At 35.9% G+C, this 25,072-nt stretch overlaps 3 protein-coding genes and 1 non-coding gene across 5 annotated transcripts; 1 reads left to right on the top strand and 3 right to left on the bottom strand.

The window, feature by feature from the left end:
* Positions 1-682: 682 nt before the first annotated feature.
* Positions 683-789, bottom strand: LOC112086144. Its single transcript, XR_002899324.1, has one exon. It is a non-coding gene; the product is annotated as a small nucleolar RNA R71 (small nucleolar RNA).
* Positions 790-16,709: 15,920 nt separating this feature from the next.
* LOC18015386 lies at positions 16,710-17,396 on the top strand. Its single transcript, XM_006397380.2, has one exon. It carries the CDS (start codon positions 16,960-16,962, stop codon positions 17,320-17,322), a length of 363 nt encoding a protein of 120 aa, XP_006397443.1. The 5' UTR covers positions 16,710-16,959; the 3' UTR covers positions 17,323-17,396.
* Positions 17,397-19,152: 1,756 nt separating this feature from the next.
* LOC18015385 (carboxymethylenebutenolidase homolog) lies at positions 19,153-20,400 on the bottom strand. Its single transcript, XM_006397379.2, has 2 exons — positions 19,926-20,400; positions 19,153-19,843 (listed from the first exon to the last, which is right to left on the bottom strand). The coding sequence occupies exons 1-2, from the start codon at positions 20,360-20,362 to the stop codon at positions 19,312-19,314; spliced, it is 969 nt and encodes a 322-aa protein (XP_006397442.1). The 5' UTR covers positions 20,363-20,400; the 3' UTR covers positions 19,153-19,311.
* Positions 20,401-22,745: 2,345 nt separating this feature from the next.
* Positions 22,746-23,998, bottom strand: LOC18015384. 2 transcript variants are annotated; one of them, XM_006397378.2, is made up of 3 exons: positions 23,885-23,998; positions 23,584-23,726; positions 22,746-23,507 (listed from the first exon to the last, which is right to left on the bottom strand). In XM_006397378.2, exons 2-3 carry the CDS (start codon positions 23,715-23,717, stop codon positions 22,880-22,882), a joined length of 762 nt encoding a protein of 253 aa, XP_006397441.2. In that variant the 5' UTR covers positions 23,718-23,726; positions 23,885-23,998; the 3' UTR covers positions 22,746-22,879. The 2 variants fall into 2 exon arrangements, with proteins under 2 accessions (XP_006397441.2, XP_024010640.1); XM_024154872.1 differs by having other exon boundaries at positions 23,584-23,749; positions 23,885-23,949.
* Positions 23,999-25,072: the final 1,074 nt, after the last annotated feature.

The raw sequence follows: 25,072 nt of genomic DNA, 5'->3' as shown, positions 1-25,072 counted from the left end.
TTTCATAGATAACATCCACCTGTTTGAAAAAAGAGCTAGAAAAAAAAGAGAGAGAGTAGAGCATCTAGAAAGGCGTGGTTGGATAATCAGCAAGGAAGGGGTGAGCATTAGACTCAGGTTAATCAGAATATGGCAGCAAGGAATGAGCATCAAGCTCAGATTAATCAGAACCAAGCTGTTAGGAATGAGCATCAAGCTCATGTAAATCAGGGGAACCAGAATCAGCATAGACAGCATCAGGATCAAGGTGCTGCTCAAGATCAACCCAACCCCAACTCTCCCAGACTCCCATGCGTCAGGCTCATCAAAGTGTAAGAAATCAAGTCTTTGTGGGAGCAGATGATAGGGAAAATGCTCATCAAAACCGCCAGGGGATTCAACCACCTCCAGTTGAAAACAACTTTGAAGTCAAGGCTTCATTGTTAAACATGGTGGAGAACTCCAAGTTTCATGGTCTGCCAATGGAAGACCTCTTGGACCATCTAGACCAATTTGATAGGATATGCAACCTTATCAAAATCAGTGGGGTCTTTGAAGATGGATTCATGCTCAGACTATTTCCCTTCAGCCTTGGAGATAAGGCAAAACAGTGGGAGAAAAATCTTCCCAAGGTTCTATACAAACTTGGGACCAATGCAAGCAAGCTTTCTTGTCTAAGTTTTTCTCCACCTCCAGGACTGCAAAGCTCAGGAACCAAATCTCATCCTTTATACAACATCAAAGCAAAACTTTTGGTGAATCTTGGGAGAGGTTCAGAAGCTACACCAATCAATGCCCTCACCATGGGTTTTCAGAGTCATCACTGCTCAGCACTCTTTATAGAGGTACCCTGCCAAAGATCAGAAACCAGCTTGATACTGCCTCAAATGGTAACTTCCTTGCCAAAGAGATCAATGCTGCTATAGAGCTGGTGGAGAATTAGCAATGAGCAAGGACACCTATGGTGAAGAATATAAAGGTTCTAATGAAGAGCAGAAGATGAGAAATGATATAAATGAGCTACAATCCAAGCTTGACAAAGTGTTACTGGCGTATCAAAAGCCTATTCACTATATAGGAGAGTTTTATGAGCCAGACTGCTTTGAAAATGTCCAAGAAGAAGGTCTGACCCAAGAGTAATTTAACTACATTGGTGGCCAAAAAAAGTTCAACAGATTCAACAACTACAACAACCAGAACTTGTCTTATAGGAATCCCAATGTAGCTAATCCAGGTGATCAACAACAAGGACATAATCAAGATTATGCTCCAAAGAACCAATTTCAAGGAAATTACCAAGGGAAGCAAACCTTTCAACAACAAGTGGCTCAGAATCAAGGTAATAACTTCATTCCTCAAGACAGGTTTCAGAAGAAGAAGTATCCACCTGGTTTTGGTCAGCAACAGGTTCAGCAAGGTCCTTCACAGCAACAGGGTTCAGATCACAGTGGGGTTCTACAACAGATTCTGCAGGGACATCAAATGGTGGAGTATAACTTCAACGACCTCAACTCAAAATATGAGGCATTACAAAATCAGATGAAGACCCTTGAGAAAAATCAAGCTTCATCATCTTCAAGGTACTCTTCCAGGAAAACCAGAGCCTAATCCCAAGAAACATGCTCATGCTATAACCTTGAGAAGTGGCAAAGAGCTTCCTGAGAGAGGCCAAAGACCAGTGCTCATTGAGGACAATGAGCAACTTGGTGGGGAGGAACCTATAGAGATTGATCAAGATGATGAAGTTGTAGAGCATAAAGTTGAGAAGAAAGGTAAAGGAAAGGCTATTGAAAGGAAAATCCGCCTGAAGCCTTATGTGCCACCACCATATCAGCCCAAGCTACCATTCCCTGGCAGGTTCAAGATATAATTGCTAGAGAAAGCAAGGGCTCTCTTTGATAAACAGATGGAAAAGGTGGAGATTCCAATGCCATTAATAGAAACTTTTCTTTTGGTGCCACAATATTCAAAGTTTTTGAAGGATGCTATAGTTGAGAAGACAAAGGAACTTCAGGGCATAGTGGTGCTTAGTCATGAATGCAGTGACATTATTCAAAAGAAGACTATACCAAGGAAGTTATCTGATCCAGAAAGCTTCACTTTGCCATACACTTTGGGATCTTTGAAGTTTGCTAGTTGTCTGTGATCTAGGAGCTTCTGTGAGCTTGATGCCTTTTTCTATTGCTAAGAAGTTGGGGTTCACCATCTACAAACCCTCCAAGATATCTTTGGTGCTTGCTGATAGATCTGTGAGGCTTCCTATAGGACTTCTTAAAGATCTGCCAGTGGATATAGGTTATTTTGAAGTTCCTACAGACTTCATTGTTCTGGAAATGGATGAGGAGCCAAAGGATCCACTTATCTTAGGAAGACCTTTTTTAGCAACAGCAAGGGCAATGATTGATGTAAGAAATGGCAAGATAGATCTCCATCTTGGATCTGAGGTGCTTACGTTTTACATCAATGAAGTGATGAAGAAGCCCCCAATAAAAGGTCAAGTCTTTTACATAGATACAAAGGAGGAGCTTGCAGATGAACTTCTTGAGGAGTTAAGCCTTGAAGACCATCTTCAAATTGCTTTAACTAAAGAACATGGGGAGTATGGCTATCTTGAAGATGAAAATATGGGGTCCATGAAGCTTCTAGACTCTCACAAGCCATTGGAAAGCAATGATTCATTCATAGAGTTGAGTTACAAAGGCCTAGAAAATGGTCTTGGAGGCTCAAAAACGCCTAAGTGTCAGGAATTTGTTCACTCCGGGGTGCATCATCTCGATATGGAACTTGGAGTGAATGAAAATCAAAGGAAAGAGGCCACTCCAAGATTTATATAGACCACAAACAGCTCGGAGTGTAAGGTTTCAGAAGGAGGAAATTGCGATGGGTTTTACTACAGGATATACACCGGCAAGAAGGAGCTCAGTGTAAAGAATTTTCACAAGAAGAAGAATACACCAGGATCAACATCGGCCAAATCAAGCCCGGTGTATATGCTTGACGTTCAGAGGAGTTTAGACAGTTTTGGCTCCGGGCTGCATCTTCCAGAGGCACATCGCGGTGCAAAAACAGAAGAAGAAACACCAGCAACAACACCGGCATCAACATCGGCCATTTCATGCTCGGAGTCTAATGTCTTTTGTGAGACAAGGGAAGAAAAATTCTACACCGGATGCATCATCTTGATGTGGAACTCTCTGTAGACTCATGTGTCAAGGAAAAAGTGGGGGTTTTAAGGGAAAATGGACAAAGATCAAGGGACAAGAAGCAACACCAATGGAACACAAGCTGATCAAGCAAACTTCAATGAGGATTGGAGTGAACTTAAAGCTCCTAAGGTGGAACTCAAGCCCCTCCCTAGTGGTCTCATGTATGCATTTCTTGGTTCTAATGCATCTTATCCAGTCATCATAAATGATAGCTTATTAAACCATTAAGAGCATGCATTGTTGAATGAGCTAAGAAGGTTTAGGAGAGCTATAGGCTATTCATTAGATGACATCAAAGGGATTTCACCTAGTCTATGCACACATAGGATACATTTTGAGGAGGAATCTATGACTTCTATTGAACATCAGAGAAGTTTAAACTATAATCTAAAGGATGTTGTAAAGAACGAGATCCTCAAACTCCTAGAAGTAAGAACTATCTATCCAATTTCTGATTCTAGATGAGTTTCTCCAGTTTAAATTGTTCCTAAGAAAAGTGGCATTGCTATTATCAGAAATGAAAAGGATGAGTTGATCCCAACAAGAACAGTAACAGGACACATAATGTGCATATATTACTGGAAATTGAATGCAGCCTCTAGGAAAGATCATTTCCCTTTGCCCTTCATTAACCAAATGTTAGAGAGACTTGCTAATCATCCATATTACTGCTTTTTAGATGGTTACTCATGCTTCTTCCAAATTCTCATTCACCCCAATGACCAAGAGAAAACCACTTTCACATGCCCTTATGGCACCTATGCATAAAGGAGAATGCCTTTTGGTTTGTGTAATACTCCTGCTACCTTCCAAAGAGTGATGATATCAATCTTTTCTGATCTAATAAAGGAAGAAGTAGAAATGTTCATGGACGATTTTTCTGTCTATGGACCTTCTTTTTCTTCCTGTCAGTCTAATTTTTGTCAGGTACTATAGAGATGTGAGGAGAAAAACTTGGTTCTAAATTGGGAAAAATACCACTTTATGGTGAAGGAGGGCATTGTATAGGCCACAAGATCTCTGAAACTGGTATTGAGGTGGATAAAGCTAAGTTGAGGTAATGGTCTTGGGAGCTCCTAGTTTAGTCAAGGGAGTGAGAAGCTTTCTGGGTCATGCATGGTTTAATAGAAGGTTCATCAAGAACTTCTCCAAGATTGCAAAGCCTTTTACAAAACTTCTTTGCAAGGATATGGAGTTCCTGTTTGATAAAGAGTGTGAAGATGCTTTTAAGGAGATCAAGCAAGCTCTAATCAGTGTACCTATTTTTCAAGCACCAGACTAGAGTTTTAATCATGATAGATGCCAGAGATTTTGCTGTTGGAGCAGTCCTAGGCCAGAAGAAAGACAAGAAGTTGCATGTTATCTACTATGAGTAGAACTTTGGATGGAACTCCAGAGAAGTATGCAACTACTGAGAAGGAAATGCTGGTCATTTTCTATGCATTTGACAAATTTAGGTCTTATCTGGTGGGATCAAAGGTGATAGTGTACTCTGATCATGCAGCTCTGAGGTACTTAATGGCAAAGAAAGATGCTAAGCCAAGGCTGCTGAGATGAGTTCTTCTTCTTCAAGAGTTTGACATGGAGATAAAGGACAAAAAAGGGATAGAGAATGGAGTTGCTGATCACCTCTCAAGACTAAGGGTTGAAGCTGAGGTTCCAGTAGATGACTCTTTGCCAGAAGAGCATCTGATGATGGTAAAGGCTCTTAATGAGCTGGAGGAGCTCAAGTCTCTTCAAGAGAAAGATAGTCCTTGGTATGCTGACATAGTTAACCATTTGTCTTGAGGAGTGGAGCCACTTGAGTTAAGAAACTACTAAAGGAAGAAGTTTCACAAAGACATCAAGAGTTTTTATTGGGATGAGCCTTATCTGTATGTGCTGAACAAAGATCATCTTTACAGAAGATGTGATCCAGAAGAATAGGTTCACCCCATTCTAGAAGTTGAGGTGTTTGATGTTTGGGGAATAGACTTTATGGGTATTTTCCCTTCTTCATATAGGAACCAGTATATATTGGTAGCTGTGGACTATATCTCAAAGTGGGTTGAAGCTCTAGCAAGTCCTACAAATGACTCTAATGTTGTTGTGAAGCTCTTCAAGACTATCATCTTCCCAAGGTGCATTATCAGTGATGGTGGATCTCATTTCATCAACAAGATATTTGAGGGTCTCTTACGGAATTATGGTATCAAACACAAGGTTGCAAGTCCATATCACCCCCAGACCAGTGGACAAGTGGAGGTCTCCAACAAATAGATCAAGGCAATCTTGGAGAGAACAGTGAACAATACAAAGAAAGATTGGAGCAAGAAACTTGATGATGCTTTGTGGGCCTATAGAACTGCTTTCAAGACCCTCATAGGAACTTCACCATTAAATATTCTTGATGGAAAATCTTGTCATTTGCATGTGGAGCTTGAATACAAGGCTCTCTAGGCTGTTAAGTTCTTGAACTTTGACATCAAACAGCTCAAGATAAGAGACTTTTTCAGCTCCACGAACTTGATGAGATAAGACTTGATGCTTATGAGAGCTCAATGATCAACAAGAAGGGGAAGAAGAGTCTTCATGACAAGAAGATCTTGAAGAGGGACTTCAATGTTGGGGATCAGTGCTTCTGTTCACCTCCAGGCTTAAGCTGTTCCCAAGAAAACTCAAGTCAAGGTGGTCTGGAACATTCAAGATCATGGAGGTGAGGCCTTATGGTGCTGTGGTGCTTGAAACAAAGAATGGAGATGGATTTGTGGTTAATGGTCAAAGACTTAAACCAAATCTTGCAAGTGAAACCAAGGAGAGAGCTTCTTCAGTATCTCTTGGTGATCCCCTCTCCTCTTGAAAGAGTATGAAAAGTCAAACTTAGTGACTTTAAATAAAGTGCATTTGAGAGACAGTCTCATGTCTATCCCTTGTATATACTCTTTTTAATGCTTTCTTTTATATTTTTATAATGTTTTTGATATGTTTGTCAAGTGTGTTCAGGTGTCTAGGTGTTCAAGGAGCTTTACCAAGGAGAATGATGCCAAAGAAATGGGAAAAGAGGAGTTGCAACAAACTCCAAAACCGAGCCAGTCTACTCTGAGATGCACATCGACATTATTTACCTCGGTGTGAAGGATTCTCTAAAGGAGAAGGTTACACCGAGATGCACCTCGGCCAAAACATGCTCGGTGTAAACTTAGCCTCAAAATATGCAAGTTTTACACGAGAAGTGCCTCGGGATTTTAAAGCTTGGAGTGGAGAATTTTTGAAAGGAAAGTTTCACACCGAGGAAAACATGCTCGGTGTAACCTTGGCCTCAAAACATGATGTTCCACACCAGGAAAGACCTCGAGATGTTGAAGCTCAGAGTAGAGTCCTCTAAAACGCCTGAGTTTATGAGGTCTTATCACTCTTCTTCTAATTACTAAAATAACACCTTTGCTTGGTGAGATGAGGCACTTCAAGTTGACGAATGCAGCTCATCTAGTGAAGACAAATTTCACTGAAGGATATGTGGAAGGAGGCTTGTTTGCTTATAACCTCTCCTTCTATGAGACATATGTGAGGGTGCTGCTTCTTAATACCTCCATCACCTCACTATCCAACCAGAGGAACATTTCCTTTCACATCACGAAGGACCTCCACTACAACCCACCCATCCATCCTTCTATTATTGGGATCAAGAGTTTCTCTTCTCAAACTAGATCAGGCAGATAACGAAAATACTCGCAACACTAAGTACCTAAATCAAATTATAGTTCATGATGCTATTCTCATACTTCAAAAATAAGTTTAGAAAATAAAGTTTTAGGATTCGGCTTGATAGCTCATGCAATCCTCATGATATATTCATATTTTGCATTTAGCATGCATTTTTAGTCCAAGAATAGAGTCTCATGCATTCATATAGGTGGTTTTCTTAGAGTTTTAACTTTTTTTAGCTTTTATAGGAAATGCACTAGGTCCCAAAGATTCTTGCATGTTTGGAGGGTTTTTAGGTACTTTGGAGGCATTTGAGGACCTGATGGAGCTGAGACCGCTTTGAGGAAGGACATGTATTGGTGCATGAACTCGGACAAGTATCTTCACCTGGCAATACGCTTGAACTATTGCCTACGACGGAGGTCATACATTTCAATTCAGCCTCAGGTGTCTTCACAAAGTTTGTATAGAAGCAAGCCATCTTTCCGGAACACTTAGAATCAGGCGATTTGTAGTTCTGAGCCGGAAGAATCAGCTGATTGAAGATGAACCTGTCTCGGAGCCATTCCAGACCAATGCGATGCGCCTCAAAGAATACCTGCACCGAAAACATTTCTTTTCCTGGATGCTTATGGTCCCTTCACCAAAGTTTGATCTGATTAAATTAAATTTCTCCTGGAGCTGGAAAATCGAGTACTGGATCACTGAGCAGGAAGTTATCGCAGTTTAAATGCAAAGGGGTCAAATTTCACACCGAGATGAGTACCGGGAGAATGATGGCCGGAGTATGCAATGTTTTGAGGATTTCTCACTTCAGAATATTCAATGAGGAGTGCACTAAGCTATTTCTGGTCGGAGTAAGCTGAGACTTATAGCCATTTTGCTTTTATTTCCACTTCGACCAAGTTTATCCCGAGGTGAAGTCCGGTGCAATAAGTATCAAAGCTTATCTTCTCTCCGACCAAGTTTATTCCGAGGTGAAGTCCGATGCAATATTCAAAGTCCTGAAGCTTATCCCCACTCCAAGCAAGATTATCCCGAGGTGAAGTCCGGTGCAATCTTCAAAGTTCTCAAAGCTTATTTTCACTCCAGATTGCATATCGGCCAACACATGATCGGTGTAATTTTTGAAGTCTTGAAGCACCTTCTCACTCCAAAATGTACACCGGCCAAATGATGCTCAGAGTCAGCTGCAGCCTTCACAAAACACCTTTACACCGATGAGCACATCGGCCATATCATGCCCGGTGCAAAGGTGCCAGACGTTTTTGTCCTAGGTTGACCCTGAACTTAAAGACCTAGTATAAATATGTTTTAGGGTTGTTTCCAGCAGACTTAAGCTTATTCTCTAGACTTCTTTGCCTCTTTTGTGAAAGAAAATACCTTGTGATAGATATCTCCTTTTTCCTTCTTAATCAAAAGAGTTTGAGAGTTTAATCCATCTTATCTATCATTTCATCTTATCTTCTATCTTTCTTCTATCATTAATCATGTTTAACTTCTCATCTTGCAAAGAATTAAGAGAGTTAAATATGATTAGTGAGTAGTCTTTTTATTAGGGTTCTAGATATGTAAATTAGAGTGTTTAAGTGTTAGATTAAGGTGTTTAGAGACTAGATTTATGTTTTCCATTCTCTAAATAGCTGATCGTAATGCTGGGTTTTGATAATCACTCTAATCCAGATCTTAGGTATTTCTCTACCCAAAAAGTGTTTGATAAAATGCCTGAACCAGCTATTACAGAGGTTTATGCATGAATGCTATGAGAATATTTGTTTAATGTATAAATGACATGTTATGATTGATTTGTAATGCTTTCTTATTGTTATGTCTCCAATGATGATTGTATATGAGTAATGATTTTAGTTGTGTTCATTGTCTTGAAAAAGAATTGAACTTCTTGTGAATCCTAAGTCACTTGGAATCATTCATCATATTGTCATTAGCATCTTAGTTTAGCACCTATGGCACCTTAATCCACTATCATGTCTAGAACTCTATGTTTTTATAATCTTTAAATCATCAGCATCATTTGCTTTTATTTATTGCTTTGCTTAGTTCTTAATCTTGTTCTACATTGTTTTAGTGTCACCATGTTACCAAACCTGTTTATTATTGAGCTTGGATTAAGATTTGATTCATGCAAATTAGTGTCTAAACATCACACTTTGGATTGATACCTCTTGTACTACAACTGCATGAGAAATTGAACATCCAAGAGTCACAAAACTCTTGTTTTACCTCATCGAACATATAGATCTCCATTAAAAATTCCTTTAACTTCAACAAGTGAACTACCCAGACATAGGTAATGAAAGCAAAAATATAAAAACATAACCCTAATATGTTCTATATCTATGATATAAATATCTACTAACTTTAAGTATTTGAGATTTCAGACTGATTATTATGAAAAAAATACATTAGATTTATCCATTATGAAAATGTTATTTAAATTCGAAATTTTTTTATTAAATTTAAATCACTATCTGGTTTTTATTCTTGTAAACATATAACTACAAATGATTAATAAGATTTAATATATATATTTTAAAAAATCAAAATTAATCAAATTATTTAAGAAAATCCAAAGTAATCAAAAAATAAGAAATGTTTGGATGCAGAAACATAAAATACATATGTTTTAATAGTATATACTTTATTTTAACATGTACGCTTGCACGACATCAAATTTTTTATAGACTAAGTAATAATAATCTAATTTATGTATTTACGACCAAATATGTTGAATTCATAACTCCTAAGCGTGGAAATTTATTATTTTTATTTATTGTGTGAATTATCTTTTGATGTTTATATTACACCTCTGAATAAAGTTAAGAATATGTTGATTTAATTTTAGTTGTAAACTTTGTTATTATATAAATTTATATCACTATACAATCAATTTATGTATTTATGATTATTAAAATAGGCTAATACATCTTTTTGATATGCTTCGAATCAACCCTTTATCTTGATAAACTGCAAAGAATCGCGATTATAAAACCATAATTCTAACATGTATGTCTATATTATCGTAATGATATATTATTTACTAATTTTGAGTATTATAAATTTTACGCTGATTGATTATTGTAAAAATATACAGTAACATAATTATTTCTCATTTATTTATTATGAAAATATTTTTTAACTTCAAATATATAATTTAAATCTAAATTAATATCCAATATATTACATTTGAATATATAAAATAACAACTAATTTTGTGATTATTAATAATAAATAATCTATATTTAAAGAAACCTAACCTATTCTAAATAAATGTTTTAATTTTTTTACTGAAATGTAAATATAAAATCAAATACCTTTTTATATTAATATTACACTAAATTGGCTTTTTTGGTATGTGCAATAGTTATCCAAATAAATTAGGATGATTTGCATCAATATTACTTCTGGGAGAATAAATTAAGTAACTACTATAGAAAAGCAGTCAATTGAGTGCATAGCACAAGTCAACAACAAAAAAGTATGTGAAAATGACATTACACTCGTTGCTCTCTAAATCTAGACATCGCTTTTTCTGACTGAGGTTGGGACCACATCAATTTACCAAGACACGGACGTTATCTGCTTTTTGGAACAATAGCAGCATAAACTTTATTGTTACTTTAGCAAGCTTCAAACGTTGTTGTCATCTAGTATTACGTATACGAATATGTTAATTTCCATTAACACATAAATAGCCATTAACATAACACCCATGAACCAAACATTCAAGTTTCTGATTTTTAGCGTTATGGTTCGTATTTTCTTAAGAAATTATACATGGTGCCGTTTTGCTTAAATCATTTAAAATCTGAGATAACTCTATGGAATAATTAACTATTTTCATAAAAAAAAAAATTGCTCAGAATATGTGGTTATGTAGTAGACGACTATTTTCATAAAGAAGTTGCATCCGCCTCAGATGAACATCTTCTCATTGTAAAATTATGAGACATTATGGACGATATTTTCTATGGTTGCACCAATTTGAAAGGAAATAGACATATATCAAGTAGTCACCTATCACTTCAGTATAGACATTCTTTTCAATTCTATTTTTTTTTTGTGTTCATATATTTATAGTAGACGACTACTAATAGGTGACTATGTTTAAAATGTAGGTGGTTGTTGTCGGCCACGATGAATTTGAAGTTTACAACAGAAAAGGGGAGATGTGTACATAAAAAGTTATCGGCAACTTCTTCTTACAGCAACATTGCAAAAGAAAAGCTTATGAGAGAAGCGTACACAACTAGTTTTTGGAGATCTCTTTATGAAAGACCATTCCACCTAATACATCCTCATGTATGTTATGGTGTCTCGGAACTACTTCCTTAATGCGCTGACCAGATGGTCGACCAAAGAAAATAAAGATCCCATCCCGAGGAGAAATGAAGGTAATGTAGTCAACTTTTTAGTGTTTGTAACATAGTCAGCTTTTTTATAATGAGTCATAGCTGACTACTTTGTGGTAGAAATGTGGTTGATCCAATTCGTTTGAATGACACAGAAAAATTTGAGGAATACGGCAAAGCTTTGCAGGAGATGTCTTGGGAGGTGTCACAATGGTAACTCTATAGCCATAGTTGACTATTTTCATAGAAAATCATTAGTTCAAAGTATGTGGATATGTAGTAGACACCTATTTTCATAAAAAATTGCATCCCTCGCAGACAAATATTCTCTTACTCCAAAATTGTGAGATATTATGGATGATACTTTCTATAGTTGCACCAAGTTGAAATTAAATAGACATATACCAACTAGTCATCTATCACTTCAGTATAGGTGTCTCTTTTAATTCTAATTCTTTTGTTTGTTGTGTTCATATTTATAGTAGACGACTACTAGTAGGTGACTATGTTTAAAATGAAGGTTCGTTTGAATGACAGAGATATTGACTACTTTGTAACATATTTCGATTAGATAGCTAGCACTCCAAGTCGATTATTAATAGTTGTCTATTATTTCCATACAACTCACAGTTGATTCTAATACTTAACTAAGTATTAATAATTGTCTATTTCGATTAGATAGCTACTTCTCAAAGTCGATTATTGGTAGTTATCTATTTTCGCTGACTCAAAGAATTTAAGGTAGCACTTCATTAAATTGAGCCGTTTAATGATGGCAGATAGGTTGAGCACCTTGATGAAAGATGGTTCCTTGAATGTTTGGTTTAAAACTTTACATGGACAAGCAAATGAACAAGTATCATCTGCAGATTCTCTAGCAACCCTTTCAAAGACATTAACGAGTGCATCGCGAATCTAGAGAAGCACATTATTTGCGAACGGTGAGGGTTCACATTGTCGAAGAGAACACATATCCTACAAAGGAAAAATGGCAAAAAATTAGCTATTCTAAACTAATTACTGTTGTAACGTAGTTAACTACTGATAGTTATATTAGTAGTTGTTATATGTGCATAGTAGTTATGTAGACTTAATGAATATGGAGTAGCTATTTATTGTATCTGTTATAGATGATAAGAGTAGACGATTACTAATGACCATATTCAATGTTACTACTTACTCAATATGCATATAAAAATAGTTAACTACTTTGGATCTACAAAATCAATAGAACCAAATAACAATAACAACGAAGAAGATGATGGAACTGTCAGAAACTTACATGAACAAGCAAATGAACAAACATCTTCGGCAGATTTCCAACCAAATCTTTCAAAAATATCAACGAGTGCATCACGAATCTGGGGAAGCACATAATTTGCAAACGGTGTGGGTTCGGATTGTCGAAGAGTACACATATCCCTTGAAACGAACAAAAGTCAAATAGTTAGCTACTGTAAACTGAGTATTATTGTGACGTAAATAACTATTGTTATTCATATGAGTAGTTGACTATTCCTGTCTAGTAGTTATGTAGACTAACTGAATATATATTAAATCGGTTATAGACGTTGCGAGTAGACGATTACTAACAACGATGTATATAGTTAACTACCAAAAGAAAAATTTTAAAATCCTAGATCTATAAAATCAAGAAACCCAGATGTGAATAACAGCAAAGATGGCCACCGTACTGAAGAAATACAGAGAACAATATACAAAAATAGTAGAAAGTAAAAATCAGCAGAAGAGAACTAGATATCGAAGAGGTACCTTTCAGAACTCGCCACTGAAAAAAGAATCGGTTGTGGTACAGATTTTTTCACCATGGTTTGAAGCTGATGAAGCAGCGATAACAAGGGATGGTAGAGCTTCACCATAGAAAACGAGAGGAGCAAGAAAAGGGACGAACGAATAGTCACCATAGAAAAAGAGAGGAGAGAATTTTGTGGATGTGGAAGAAACAATTTCGATGAAAATAAGAAAGTGAAAGACGGCTCTTTTGAAGGAAGAAGGAGAATATAAGGAGAGGATTTAGAAATGAAGAACATGATTTCAAATCCTGAATATGAAAGCAAAACGTAAATTATTATTATTATTAAAAAGAAATTAAGGAAACAAAAAGATAAATTGTGTCAGATTATAAAAGTTTATGCTGCTATGATGCAATTTTTCTGTCATAAAGTTGGGAAGTTGGGGGTGTGTAGTGTCTTTACACAAAGGTAAAAAAGTTAGTTTTTATTTTTGCAAATTGTTTTCTGCAAACTATTATTCATTATAATTTCCTAATAAACTATACTCTAATTTAATTGTTTGTGTGTTGGACACAAAGAATTTGTCGTGTTTAATAGTATAGACTAGATTTAATTTTGTGCATCCGCACATGATTATTTATTTTGTTTATCATGTTTTTGTGATAGAATTTATGTTTTGTGTGTCTAAATATAATATTTTTATAGATATAATTTTTTAATAAATGATAAAGATTCATTTTTATGTTTAAGTATAATTTAGTTTTATATATTTAATTTTTTAAGTATTAAATATGACTGTAATTATGAAAATATAAATTTTATATGCCTATTAATTTTAATTCAAAAAAGGCTGCGATTATAAACCTAATATGTTCATTCATATTAATGTAAGTATAAATAAGTACTAATTATAAATATTTAAAATTTTAGGTTGATTGATAATGATAAAAATAAACAATAATATATTGTTTATTATCTCTGTAAATTCACATTTAAATATTTAAATTAAATCTAAATTAATATCTGATTTATTATTTTGTAAAATACAGTAATTATAACTGATTTTTATATTAAAATTACCTATATTTTAAGAAATTTAAAGTAATATAATTAAATTTTGAATTTTCAGAGCTATTATTAAATACAAATCAAAATATAATTCTTAGTAAACTTACAGATATCCAAGCTCAATTGTGTACTTGTGCTGAATATTTTATATGAATAATTTCTAAATTTCATATAATCAAAATCTTAAGTTTAAAAAATTATCTTACTAGTTATCAATTTTTATATAACATAAACGTACAATATTTTTCAGATCTGTAAAATCACAAGCACTACAATGATACCAAAATAGCCCATAAACCTAAAATTGGTTTATTTAAGATATCATTGATCATCTATGCTTCATAAATTAATTAAATCATTGTGGATATATATACATATTGACTGAAGTAAAAATGAAGGGGTCTAAGCTTCCAAACGGTGGAGGACTTTAATAACGCACTTCTAGCAAAATAATTATGGCAATTAATTGACAGGCCAAATTCACTTTTTGTGAAGGTCTTTAAGTGATGATATATTTAGAGCACAATTCCCTTGGATCCCATACGCTCATATTTGTCATTGTATGGCTGGTGAAGTATAATTTCAGCTAGATCTTTGGTTAACAAAGAATTTATCAAAAGAGTTGGGTCGGGATGTTCTATCTCGGTATGAAACTGTTCCTAGATTCCATCTTCTCTTCCGAGACCAGCAAATTGTAGTTACCCAAATCTCATGGTTAAACATCTGATTGATCTAATGACAAATACGTAGAATCTAGAATTGATAACTGCAATTATTGACCAATGTAAAATTTATTTGTGGAATCCCTATTAGTAGGACATACAAACCAGATTAAATTGGCTGGCAGTTCACCAAATCCGATAGGTATACGGTAAAATCAGGGTATCAGACTGAACAACATTTCTCAGATATTTTTTTAGAAGTATTATATGGTCCAGATATAAAGCCAATGCAAACTCATACATGGAAACTAGAATGTTCCCCAAAGTTAAGACATTTCATTTGCAAGCATTATCTGGATGTTTACGAGTGTTGGATACGATCTAAAAATGGGGTATACAATATGACACTCAATGTGCACGATGCAGAGCAGAATATGAAACAATTAATCATGTACTCTTTGAGTGTCCCCCTGTATTACAAACTTGGGCGCTATCTCGGATACCAACACCACCTGCTGTGTTTTCATTGACATCGGTTTACAGCAATTTCGATTATTTATTTTGGAAATTATCAAAAGAGGATAAAAATAAACAGTTCCTATGGATTGCATATTATATCTAGAAAGCAAGGAATGACAAAGTTTACTCTAATCTGAATGTTGATCCACAGGTTATCCTGAAAATTACAGAAACGGAAGCGGTTTTATGGAAAGAGGCACAAGAATCAGAACAAGATCTAAATTCACAAACCAATGCCATTGGTGTGGGACCAAGACCCATTATATATATGATGGCTGATGGTGTTATATTGATGTGTTTTGGAAAGAAATGGATCTTTCAACAGGATTAAGATGATACTATTTTAAGGAAGGAGTTATAGATATGCTCTGTATGACAGAGTCTCACGCCTCTACATGCGGAGATGAAAACTTTAATTTGGGCTATGTTCTGTATGCTAGATAATCAGAAGACAGAAGTAGTTTTTGCAACAGACTGCACCTGACGAATGGTCAGCATTCGTTATTCACATTGAGGAATTCATGAAGAGTAAGAGAGATTTAACTATTTTTCCCTCTCATGTCCCACGTATGAAGAATACAAAGGCAAACACACTAGCAAAGAAAGCTCAGATCTATACTCAAAATATTATGTATATAAACTCTGTACTATCGGTTTGGTCTATCAGACCAATATTAAATACTTGGCTGTCAATATATATATATATATATATTGACTGAAATTTTGTCAAGTGTCATGTTAATCTACCGTTTAATAATAAATGAATTCTAATATTATGTCATCTCATGTTTCAGGCAAAAGACAGCTGGACATTTCTTATCAACAAATTGGTCATGATCTAGCGCATGGAAAACCACAAGCCATATCATCGAGACATTTCACATACTTATATCCAAGAGAATGATACATACTGATATCCTACACATAATTTGGTTCAAATTTCAAGTGCAAAAAAAAACTATTTAACGGATAAGAACTGGACAAAGTGGAATATATCTGATTAGGAAGATCCCAGTTGATTCCAATATGTTCCAGCATGAGAAGGTTGAAGATATCGATGTTGCCTAGGAGGAAAGCTGTTAGAACGAATATGGAATCTCAATCAATTTTTTATTCTACGTTTCATTCTTTAATTTGTTTTATGATGACAAACAAATCTAGAGAGCTTAAGCACCTGGACTTAAAACTTTTCTGGCCAATAAAAAGTATATTAAGCTGTGTTTATATGTGGCCCAAATCTGTTAATTGCATTTCATATAACTCCTGAATTGGTGCTAAGTCTGATTGCTAAACCTGTTAAAAAGAAAGATGGATATCTACAAAGCACCGAGAGAATCGGTCTCCAACAATCAGTGAAACAAATTCACGCACGGCGTGGTCAATCCTCTAGTAAAATATAAAGAGTGTCTCAACTCAAAAGATGTCTATTTTGTAAACTGAAATTCAAAAAATGTGTCAAACCCTAAATGACTCAAACTATATGTAAAGAGAAGTAGAAAACGAGTCGCATTACAGCAAAATGAAGTATATTAAAAGTCAAATATCGTCTAAAAAAAGTCAAATAAAGTCTTATAGAATACAAAAACCAACAAAGTCATGTGCCTTCTTCTTCGCTCCTCTGTTATATTCCCACTGATTACCAAATCGTACAGCGTACGACGACCTCTGCTCCTCCCTCGAATCCGGCCATGAATCGCCGCCACGCGCCGTCGTCATTATGTTGACTGACGCTTTTCGGCTCCGTACACGACGGAGCCGCTTCGTCTTCTTCCTCATGTTCTCTCCTCTACTAGTCCCCCTCCTCTTCGCGTCCATTCCTGTCCTATGCGCCGCCGAGATTTTCAGCCGCCTCCGCAGTCGCCATCCTTGGTTCGCTAAATCCGCCGATTACGAAGATGATTTGCGGCTCCAGAGATGTGAGGAAGGATGTAATTGCGGCGGACGATTTGGACCGGAGGTAGGGGGATTGCTCCAGAGATACTTGGAGGATCAGTTGATTCTGGTTAGATCTGTTTATGATTGCGGCGAAGAAGACGACCAGGATCGCGATCCCAGTCGAATTAGTGTCCCTCTTCTTTAGTTATCATAAATACATATATATATATATATATTTTTTTTTTTTTTTCTTCATAATGTTTTTGTAGATAAGCAAAAATGTGGATTTATTTGTGGAATTTTCAAACATCTTCGTGATTCTTTTCTTTGAGTCAAAGAAATTCATGTGAAATCTTTCTTCATTATCATTTCGTCGATGAGCGATTAGATCTAGTTCATAAGGAAAAATCAAAACAGTTCTCATTACAATCATTAATAATTTATTATCTCATCGTCTTCTTTTGTTTTGGTCAGAATTATATATATTAAAATACCAAAATATGTTAAAAAGCCGGATAAACCCGAAAACTTAGCCCAAAAGTTTTATGCACGATAAAGTTGGTGGAAACAAATTATATCGCTGGAGACATACGCCCAAAAACAAGAGACAATTCAAAATGTAAACACAATATCCTAAAGAGGGATACAAAACGTAAACACAATATCCTATAAGAGGGATACAAAACGTAAACACATCTAATGAACCAAAAGCACTAGCTAGAACTAAATTGCCAAACCGTTTTCACGGTTTCACGTTTCACCTACTACAATTTCTAAAGAATTTGTAGTCCCTGCAAGTGCACTAAAAGAAAAGACATGAGACTCAAGAAAACTATAACCGAAGACTTATCCAAACCAATAAAAACAAGCAGTAACACGTGCAGAAAGAAACGCAAAACCCAAATAAGATCAGAAACAATAACTACTCAAAACACGCCCACTCCAAGAATTTGAAGCACTCGAGAAAACATAGTCTCAAAGTAAGGAAACCTTGAAACTATATATTTTTGGCTTTCAGTTACATGTTAGTTTTTCTTTTTCTCGTAATAAAATTTGAGGAGAAGAGGATAAGAGTTTTTGTGTTTGGTCAGATCAAGGCACACAAAAAGGGGGCCTGGTGACTGGTGTGTGTCCCACAAGACAACCTAACTACACTCATAAATCACTCTCGCTCGATCATATGGTGTAGGGAATACACAAATGGAAAGTGGTTGAGATTTTATTTCCACACATTCTTTTGAGTAAAGAAATTACTTTTATTGTGATTTCTACTTGGTCTCCTGCAACTCTAGTGGCTGCAAACGGACAAATTAACCAGACTCAAGGTTTAAACTATATTGAAGAGGGTTTCGTATAGAATCTTTTAACCGTTGGATTTGAATATTATACTTTTTGTGTGTCCTAAACTATAAAAATCATATAAATAAACACTGAACTTTACGAAGAGCTTAAACCCAGTCTATAGGCAAAAAGAAAAATGAAAAACAGTAACAAACGATTTTAGTGCAAGCAGAAACTACACTCAACGAAGCCATACAGACATTAAAGTCTCCGAAATGCCTTTGATGTCTTCTAGCTGAATATTTGAGAAGATGGGACAAATTGAAGATTGAAGAACATGTTATTTCTCTCCTTCCAAGTGTTGTAGACCATTGGGATAAGCATTACTCACGACGCCAATCGGGATTTCGTAGTGCCTACATCGTGAAAGCGTGGTTAGAAGTGGCACCTTTAAATCAGGCTGTTCTGTACTATTTTTTTTTTTTTTTTTGCATCCTCTCTTTGTCTGACTGTTTTCCAAGTGAGTTTGGAGGAGAATCTTCTTCATTCACGCGAAGTGTATCAAGCAAGGAGGAAGAACTTGGCAGATTAATGTTGGTTAGGTGAGTCTAGAGTGTGAGAGCAGCTTCTGATCTTGGAGATGCCAACTTCCACCAGTCAGTCAGTCACAATTGGGCATTGCAATCTCCAGGCGCCATTGCATGTAGTGGGATACGCATGTTTCACTATTGGACTTTGGACTCAAAAGGACTTGAGATTTGATCTGGTAACTCATAATCGGTTTTAGCAAATTCCGATTATCTAGCTATTTTGTTAACTAAGTTTTATTTTAAACGGATCCAGATACCTAGATTTCTACAAGAATCGGAAGTTCTTTTTAAACGGGATGTACATAGAGCACAGAATAAAATCGTTAGTTTCCAAGCAGCAGATGATGATGTAACCAATTCCTCATGATGGCAAAAGCTTCCTCGGCGTCTCTATCATCTTCCGGTGTCTCCGGCCTGTGAACAAAGCCGTGAGCTCTTCCTTCAAACACAACAAACTTCGACCCTTCACCACCAATTTTCTCCTCAATTTCCTTCAAATCCTCTACTTTGCAAAGCGGGTCTCTGTCTCCGGCAATGAACAAGACCGGGACTTTTACTTCTCCGGCCACCGAAGAGTCTATTCTGGTTCCATAGAAGGACACTCCGGTGCTAAAGTAACCGTTCTGATCGGCGGCTAACACGTCTACAACGCGTCCACCGCCAAAACAGAATCCCATCACTCCTAGCCTCTTGGAGATCCCGGCCGCTGCAAATTCATCAACCATCCATTTGGTCAACGCTGTTACGTCTTCTCGGATCCGGTTCGGGTCTTGTCCTTTTCTCCATTCCTCGTATTCGGACTCTGGTCGGTTTTTCGACCATGGATCTCCATGGAACAGGTCCGGGACAAGAACACTGTCTCAAGAAAGGCAATAATTTGAAATTAGAATCATTAAATTTGAGATAGAGAGAAGAAAATGGACAAGATGAATAATACTTGTAGCCATTGCAAGCAACACGATAAGCGAAGTCGCTTGTGGATGAATCCTGGAAGCCGAAGACATCAGAGAGTATAAGCAATCCAGTTCCGTTGTTATTCTTTACCGCCGTTAAAAGGTGAGCTTCAACGCCGTCAATTGACACTTCTGCTCTGTTAACCAGCTCACACGCTTCTTCTTCTTGTTCTTCTTCGTCATCGTCTACGTCAACGTTAACGGTGCCATCAGAGGTCTCGAGCGCAGAAATGTTCTTCAAAGAGCGTCGTCTCCAAGAGCAGCTCGTGATGTCTGAGTAAGATGCAGAGTAGATGGAAGGTGCATAAGGAGGGAGAGGGAAGAGGCGCGAAGGGGGAAGACGGTGGCGGCCGTGTCGGTTGATCGGTGGTCGTGCTCCGGTTTCAACGGAGGAGGAAAGAGAGGTCAAGGACGTAGCCATTGTAGGTGTCTTTCCAGGATTAAATGGTCCAGAATTTTCCCCTTAAATTTGTGTGGATATTTGTTGGTGAAATATCTAAGTAACAGGTGGAAGTTATTGCGCTCAGAGCAATAAGTTTTATTTACATGAAAAATAAGATTTTTTCACGTCAAGCTATTGTATATCTACTTTTCGGAACCGTTTTTCTTTACCGAATTTGTTGTATAAGTGGGTTAAAATAATTAGCGACAATCAGGTCGAATTGTTGATATTATAGTATTTTATTATGTGGGCTTTGGGTAATACTTTGCCCCTAATACTTTCAATAAAGAATGAATTTTATCCATTTCTGATCTAGTATCTGAAACTGACAGCTTTAACTAGTTGTCAAGTAAACAAATGTGATGTAATGGTTTAATATTGCTAAATTAAATTACAGTATAACTTCTATAAATTAATATATTTTTTAAGTTTTAAATTAATTTTTTGAGTTAATTTTTATATTAATAAATTAATAATTTAATAAATTAATATAATATTGTAATTTTGATATTATTAATTTATAGAGATTTAACTATAGTATGAATGTGATATTGACAGAATCGTATGAGATAAATGAATTAAGCATTTTCATCTCTGAGTGTTCAAAAAAAAAAAGTTATTCCATCTGTTTTTGAGCTTTGCTGATGTAGGAAGTTTATAAATAAATAAATAAAAAGTTTTGTTTTATCTCGTTTAAATCCAACAAACTTTTTTTTCCCTCGTCTATTTAGCTTAACAATCAACTTTCCACTCTAAACTTTTAAATAGTAAATTCCGTTAGTTCTTGGAGAAGCTGTAGGCGTCTCACTTCTAAGGTTTGAGGGCTGGTCTCGGGATGATGCTCGTGGCAACGATGATGAGAGCTCTAGTTCTTCGGGACAACGGCAAAACGGGATGGTCCGCGTTTCGGCGTGTGACTGCTGCTTTCTCGTTTGGTGTTGTTTTGGTTTTATTTTTCTTGTCTCTCAAACCGTCTTTCTTAACCTTTCGTTGTTGTTTATTACTTATTTGTCGTTGTTTAGTAGTTTTTCGGTTAATCTGTTTTCTTTGTAATCTTTGTAATTTTGTCAAAAACCAAAAATTGGTAATATAATCTTTACATTTTACCAAAAAAAAAAAAAATTTAAATAGTAACAGATTTACACAAGATTTATGTATTCTATTTTTCCATTAAAAACTTGTTTACAACCAAAATGAATGTTCGAAATTTGTATACAGGTTGCTTTTATCAGTTTGCAACCTAAACCCAACACCAAACTGTTAGCAACCCAGAATTGCTAATATTAGTCCCTCTTCAATGCTAAAAAATTGCTCAAAGAACAACTGATAACACTGAATGTTTTGGGGTAGAAAGTCTACTCTTTTTTTTTTCATTTCTTAAATAGAAGCAAAGTACAAGAACGATTTGTTGATGAGATGACACACGATTCCTCAACATTAGGGAATGGGAAAGTGGGAGATTGGTTCCTTAAGACTAGGAAGACCAATTCTCCTTATTACAACTTGAAACAAATAAGAAAAGGAATAAAAAGAACCGTTCATTAATCTTGGTATTTGCGGTTTGTAATTCTCTTTTGGGTTTGATGCTAGGATGTTGATCAATTTTTGTCTCATCACCAACCACATAAGCATAATCATAAGGCAAATTACTCACAGCCTCAGTCCTCTAGCGATTATGCTGTTTCTCATGGTTTTCAGCCCATTTCTGTAAATTCTTTAAGCGTTTGTGATAAGGATGTGGGTAATATATCAGTTTTTTTTTCAGGCACAAAAGAAGAAATGAGTTAAGCAGGGAACCTCAAACTTCACAAGATCCTAGACTACTAGTCATTCCAGAGATTGTTGCCCATCATAAAAGTCATGCTCGCTTTTGTGCCCAATCGGCTTGTATTTCATTCAATTCCATTTCAGTTTTCTGAAAATTCTGTAGCCATAGTACCCAAGTTCAATTTTTTAAACCACTCAAGAATAACGAACTATCGATAAAATTCTCCAGCTATATTGATATCATCATGCTTTATGTACTTTCTATGACACAAATGTCGTCGATCAGTTATAAAATCAAGCCCTGTAATTATTCATCCTTTTCAATATTACGTATATGTTGCTAATATCAAGTGACAGTGTGAAGAAAGACCTGTGAAGCTGCTTAGTTATTTTACTGACACTTGGAGTAGAGAAAGGAGTGCCAATTTGGTGTATGCCACAAATGTGCTTTTAACTCCAGTATCCCACGCCGGGATTTAGAGTTTATTATACAGAAGATATTATCAACATAAAATTGACAGAATGTAAAGGAGTGAGATATACACTTTTAAATCATACTCATTAAAGTTTGGAATGCCACTTAATACGACCACTTTTATCTACTTACAACTTTTGTCTCACATTTATTTAGAGAATCCAATGGATCGTTATGATTTCATAAATAGAAGCCGAATAACTATAAGTTTATAACAATCTGCAATAAGATAAGAAGCGCTAAGAAACTCTGATTCATATGACTAAAGAAGCTAGACGACGAGAGCAAATATTCCGGCTTGCTTCGTTCAGGAGACCCCCAAACAGCTCGATCATTATAGTCTTATCAGGGCTCATCTTTAAGGGCGTTGTTTCAAAGAGAGACTTCCACAAGTGAAGAATGTTAAACTCTATCAATTCCCTCGAAAACCCATTCGCCTCTGAAACATCCCTGACAGACCTCAAATTCTCCTCTAGCTTCTTCAGCTCTTGGTTGTAGTGTTCCAAAACAGACGGTTTCACTAGGCCACCAATTTTGAGAATGGAAACAATGTGAGCCAAACCTCTCATTCCAAAAATAAAATTCTTTTGAAACGTTCCTATCAGTTGACATTGAATGGATTTGCCACCATCATGATAGACTCTTTTTTTGGGTTTGATATAAGTTGCAAACACATATTGTATAACACGAGACACCCTTCCTACCGCAGGACCACGATAATCTCCGTTTCCTGCACGCCTCAATATCCAAAAACAGAACAGCGACACAGAACGTATGTCATCGGATAATAGGAACATTGCTTCAGCCACAAAGAGCGAGAGCTCAACACCTAGTTGCACAGCCTCCTCTTTCTGCTTCTCCTCCATCTTGGTGAAAGCAGTCCTGCAAATAAATATAACAAGTTAATATTTTCACTGAGTAAGAAAATAAATTCTCAAAGGGAATGAATATCACTGACCCTTTAACGTAAGGAGAATATCTAGACTCTCGTAATCTCTTGTTGTGGCGGACAACACGGTGAGTCAATGACATTTGTTCCACCTCTTTCGAGATGGTCGATATGTCTAAAGAATTCAACGAGGAGGCCTCCATATGCAAAATCTATTAGGGCATTAGATCAAAATCTGAGGACACAATTCAGAGTAAAACAAAACCAAATGCAAATTATAAAAATTTCTCTAAGAACCCTAGATCGTAACTTTAGCCTTTAATTTAAAACCCCTTGAATCGATGTCAAATCCCAATTCCATGGAACTTACCTCGTCGATGTAGACTGAAACTGTCCAGTTCGAAAAAGACTTTTCGATTCCTTTTCCCTTTTTTTGGTTGTTGTTGTTGTGACGGTTTAAAGTGATTTGTGTCAACTGACTGTCTCTTCCTTCGCCTTTTTAACAAAAAAAAAATATTTCTTTTGATTGTTTTTAGCACTTATCTCAGAAAAACAAATTGGAAATTAATTCTCAACCATTCTCACAAGTCACAATCATCTCAACCGTTTGAAGATTCTCATTGATGGATTGATTGGTAATATGTTATGTCCAATAAGTAAAACGCAAAAAAAAAAAAGCCGAAAAAGTGAAAGACATAAAAAGTGAGGATCAAGCTGAAAAGTACGCCAGATGACCAAAGACTTGTTCACCAAATAGAAGATAGTGTGTGGTAATCAGGAGGAGTTTTTTTTCTCTTTTCGTTCTCTCATCTTTATCCTTTACGAAGAGAACTTTTTCTCCTCCGATCAACTTTTTGTTGTAAATTTCCGATGTTAATCAGATTTTTTTTCCGTTTTTCGGATTAATAAACTTCTAACCTAGATCGGGCTCGTTACGTGTATGTTTTTCTGGGCTCGTTTTCTTGCTAGGCTTCAAATACGTGTATCTTGTATGTTGTTGCCCTTATGGGCTTTAATGAAAAAGTCGACAAAAAAAAAAAAAAGACCAAAGACTTGTTCAAACCAGTAAAATCAGAAGTCTGAGTGTAACAACTGAATCCACCAGATTAACTGCCATTCGTGGAGAATCAAGCAGAATAAAATTGAAAAAGTTAAACACAGACTCGGGGTGTTAAAACAAAAGTAAGATCAAGGAGCATGACAACTTTTTCCACTCGATCAAAACTAGCACTAAACTTAACACTTATCAATTTTTAGTTATTGTTCTTGTGTAAACGCATTTAGGGACGAAATACTAAACTCATTTTACTCCTGCATTTTGTCTAAAACCATCTTTGATCCGTTCATCTCACTTTGAGCAATAATCTGTTTGTTGCTCAAAAGTCATTCAATTTTTTTTTTATAAAATATAAGCCAAAGTATTTCGATAAGTTTATTTACAAAATTTTGATAGCTACAACAATTTGATGGTAGAAAGAGGGTTAAACAAGTTTGAACTCTAACACAAAAGATTCAAAATGGCGGAAAATGTTTCCTACCACTCAAAGGGGGCTCCATC

Source organism: Eutrema salsugineum, unplaced genomic scaffold, assembly GCF_000478725.1.
Source record: "Eutrema salsugineum unplaced genomic scaffold, Eutsalg1_0 scaffold_23, whole genome shotgun sequence".
In the NCBI taxonomy this organism is placed as follows: domain Eukaryota; kingdom Viridiplantae; phylum Streptophyta; class Magnoliopsida; order Brassicales; family Brassicaceae; genus Eutrema; species Eutrema salsugineum.
The sequence above is the reverse complement of the archived record's forward strand: the minus strand, read 5'-3'. Positions and strand labels throughout refer to the sequence as shown.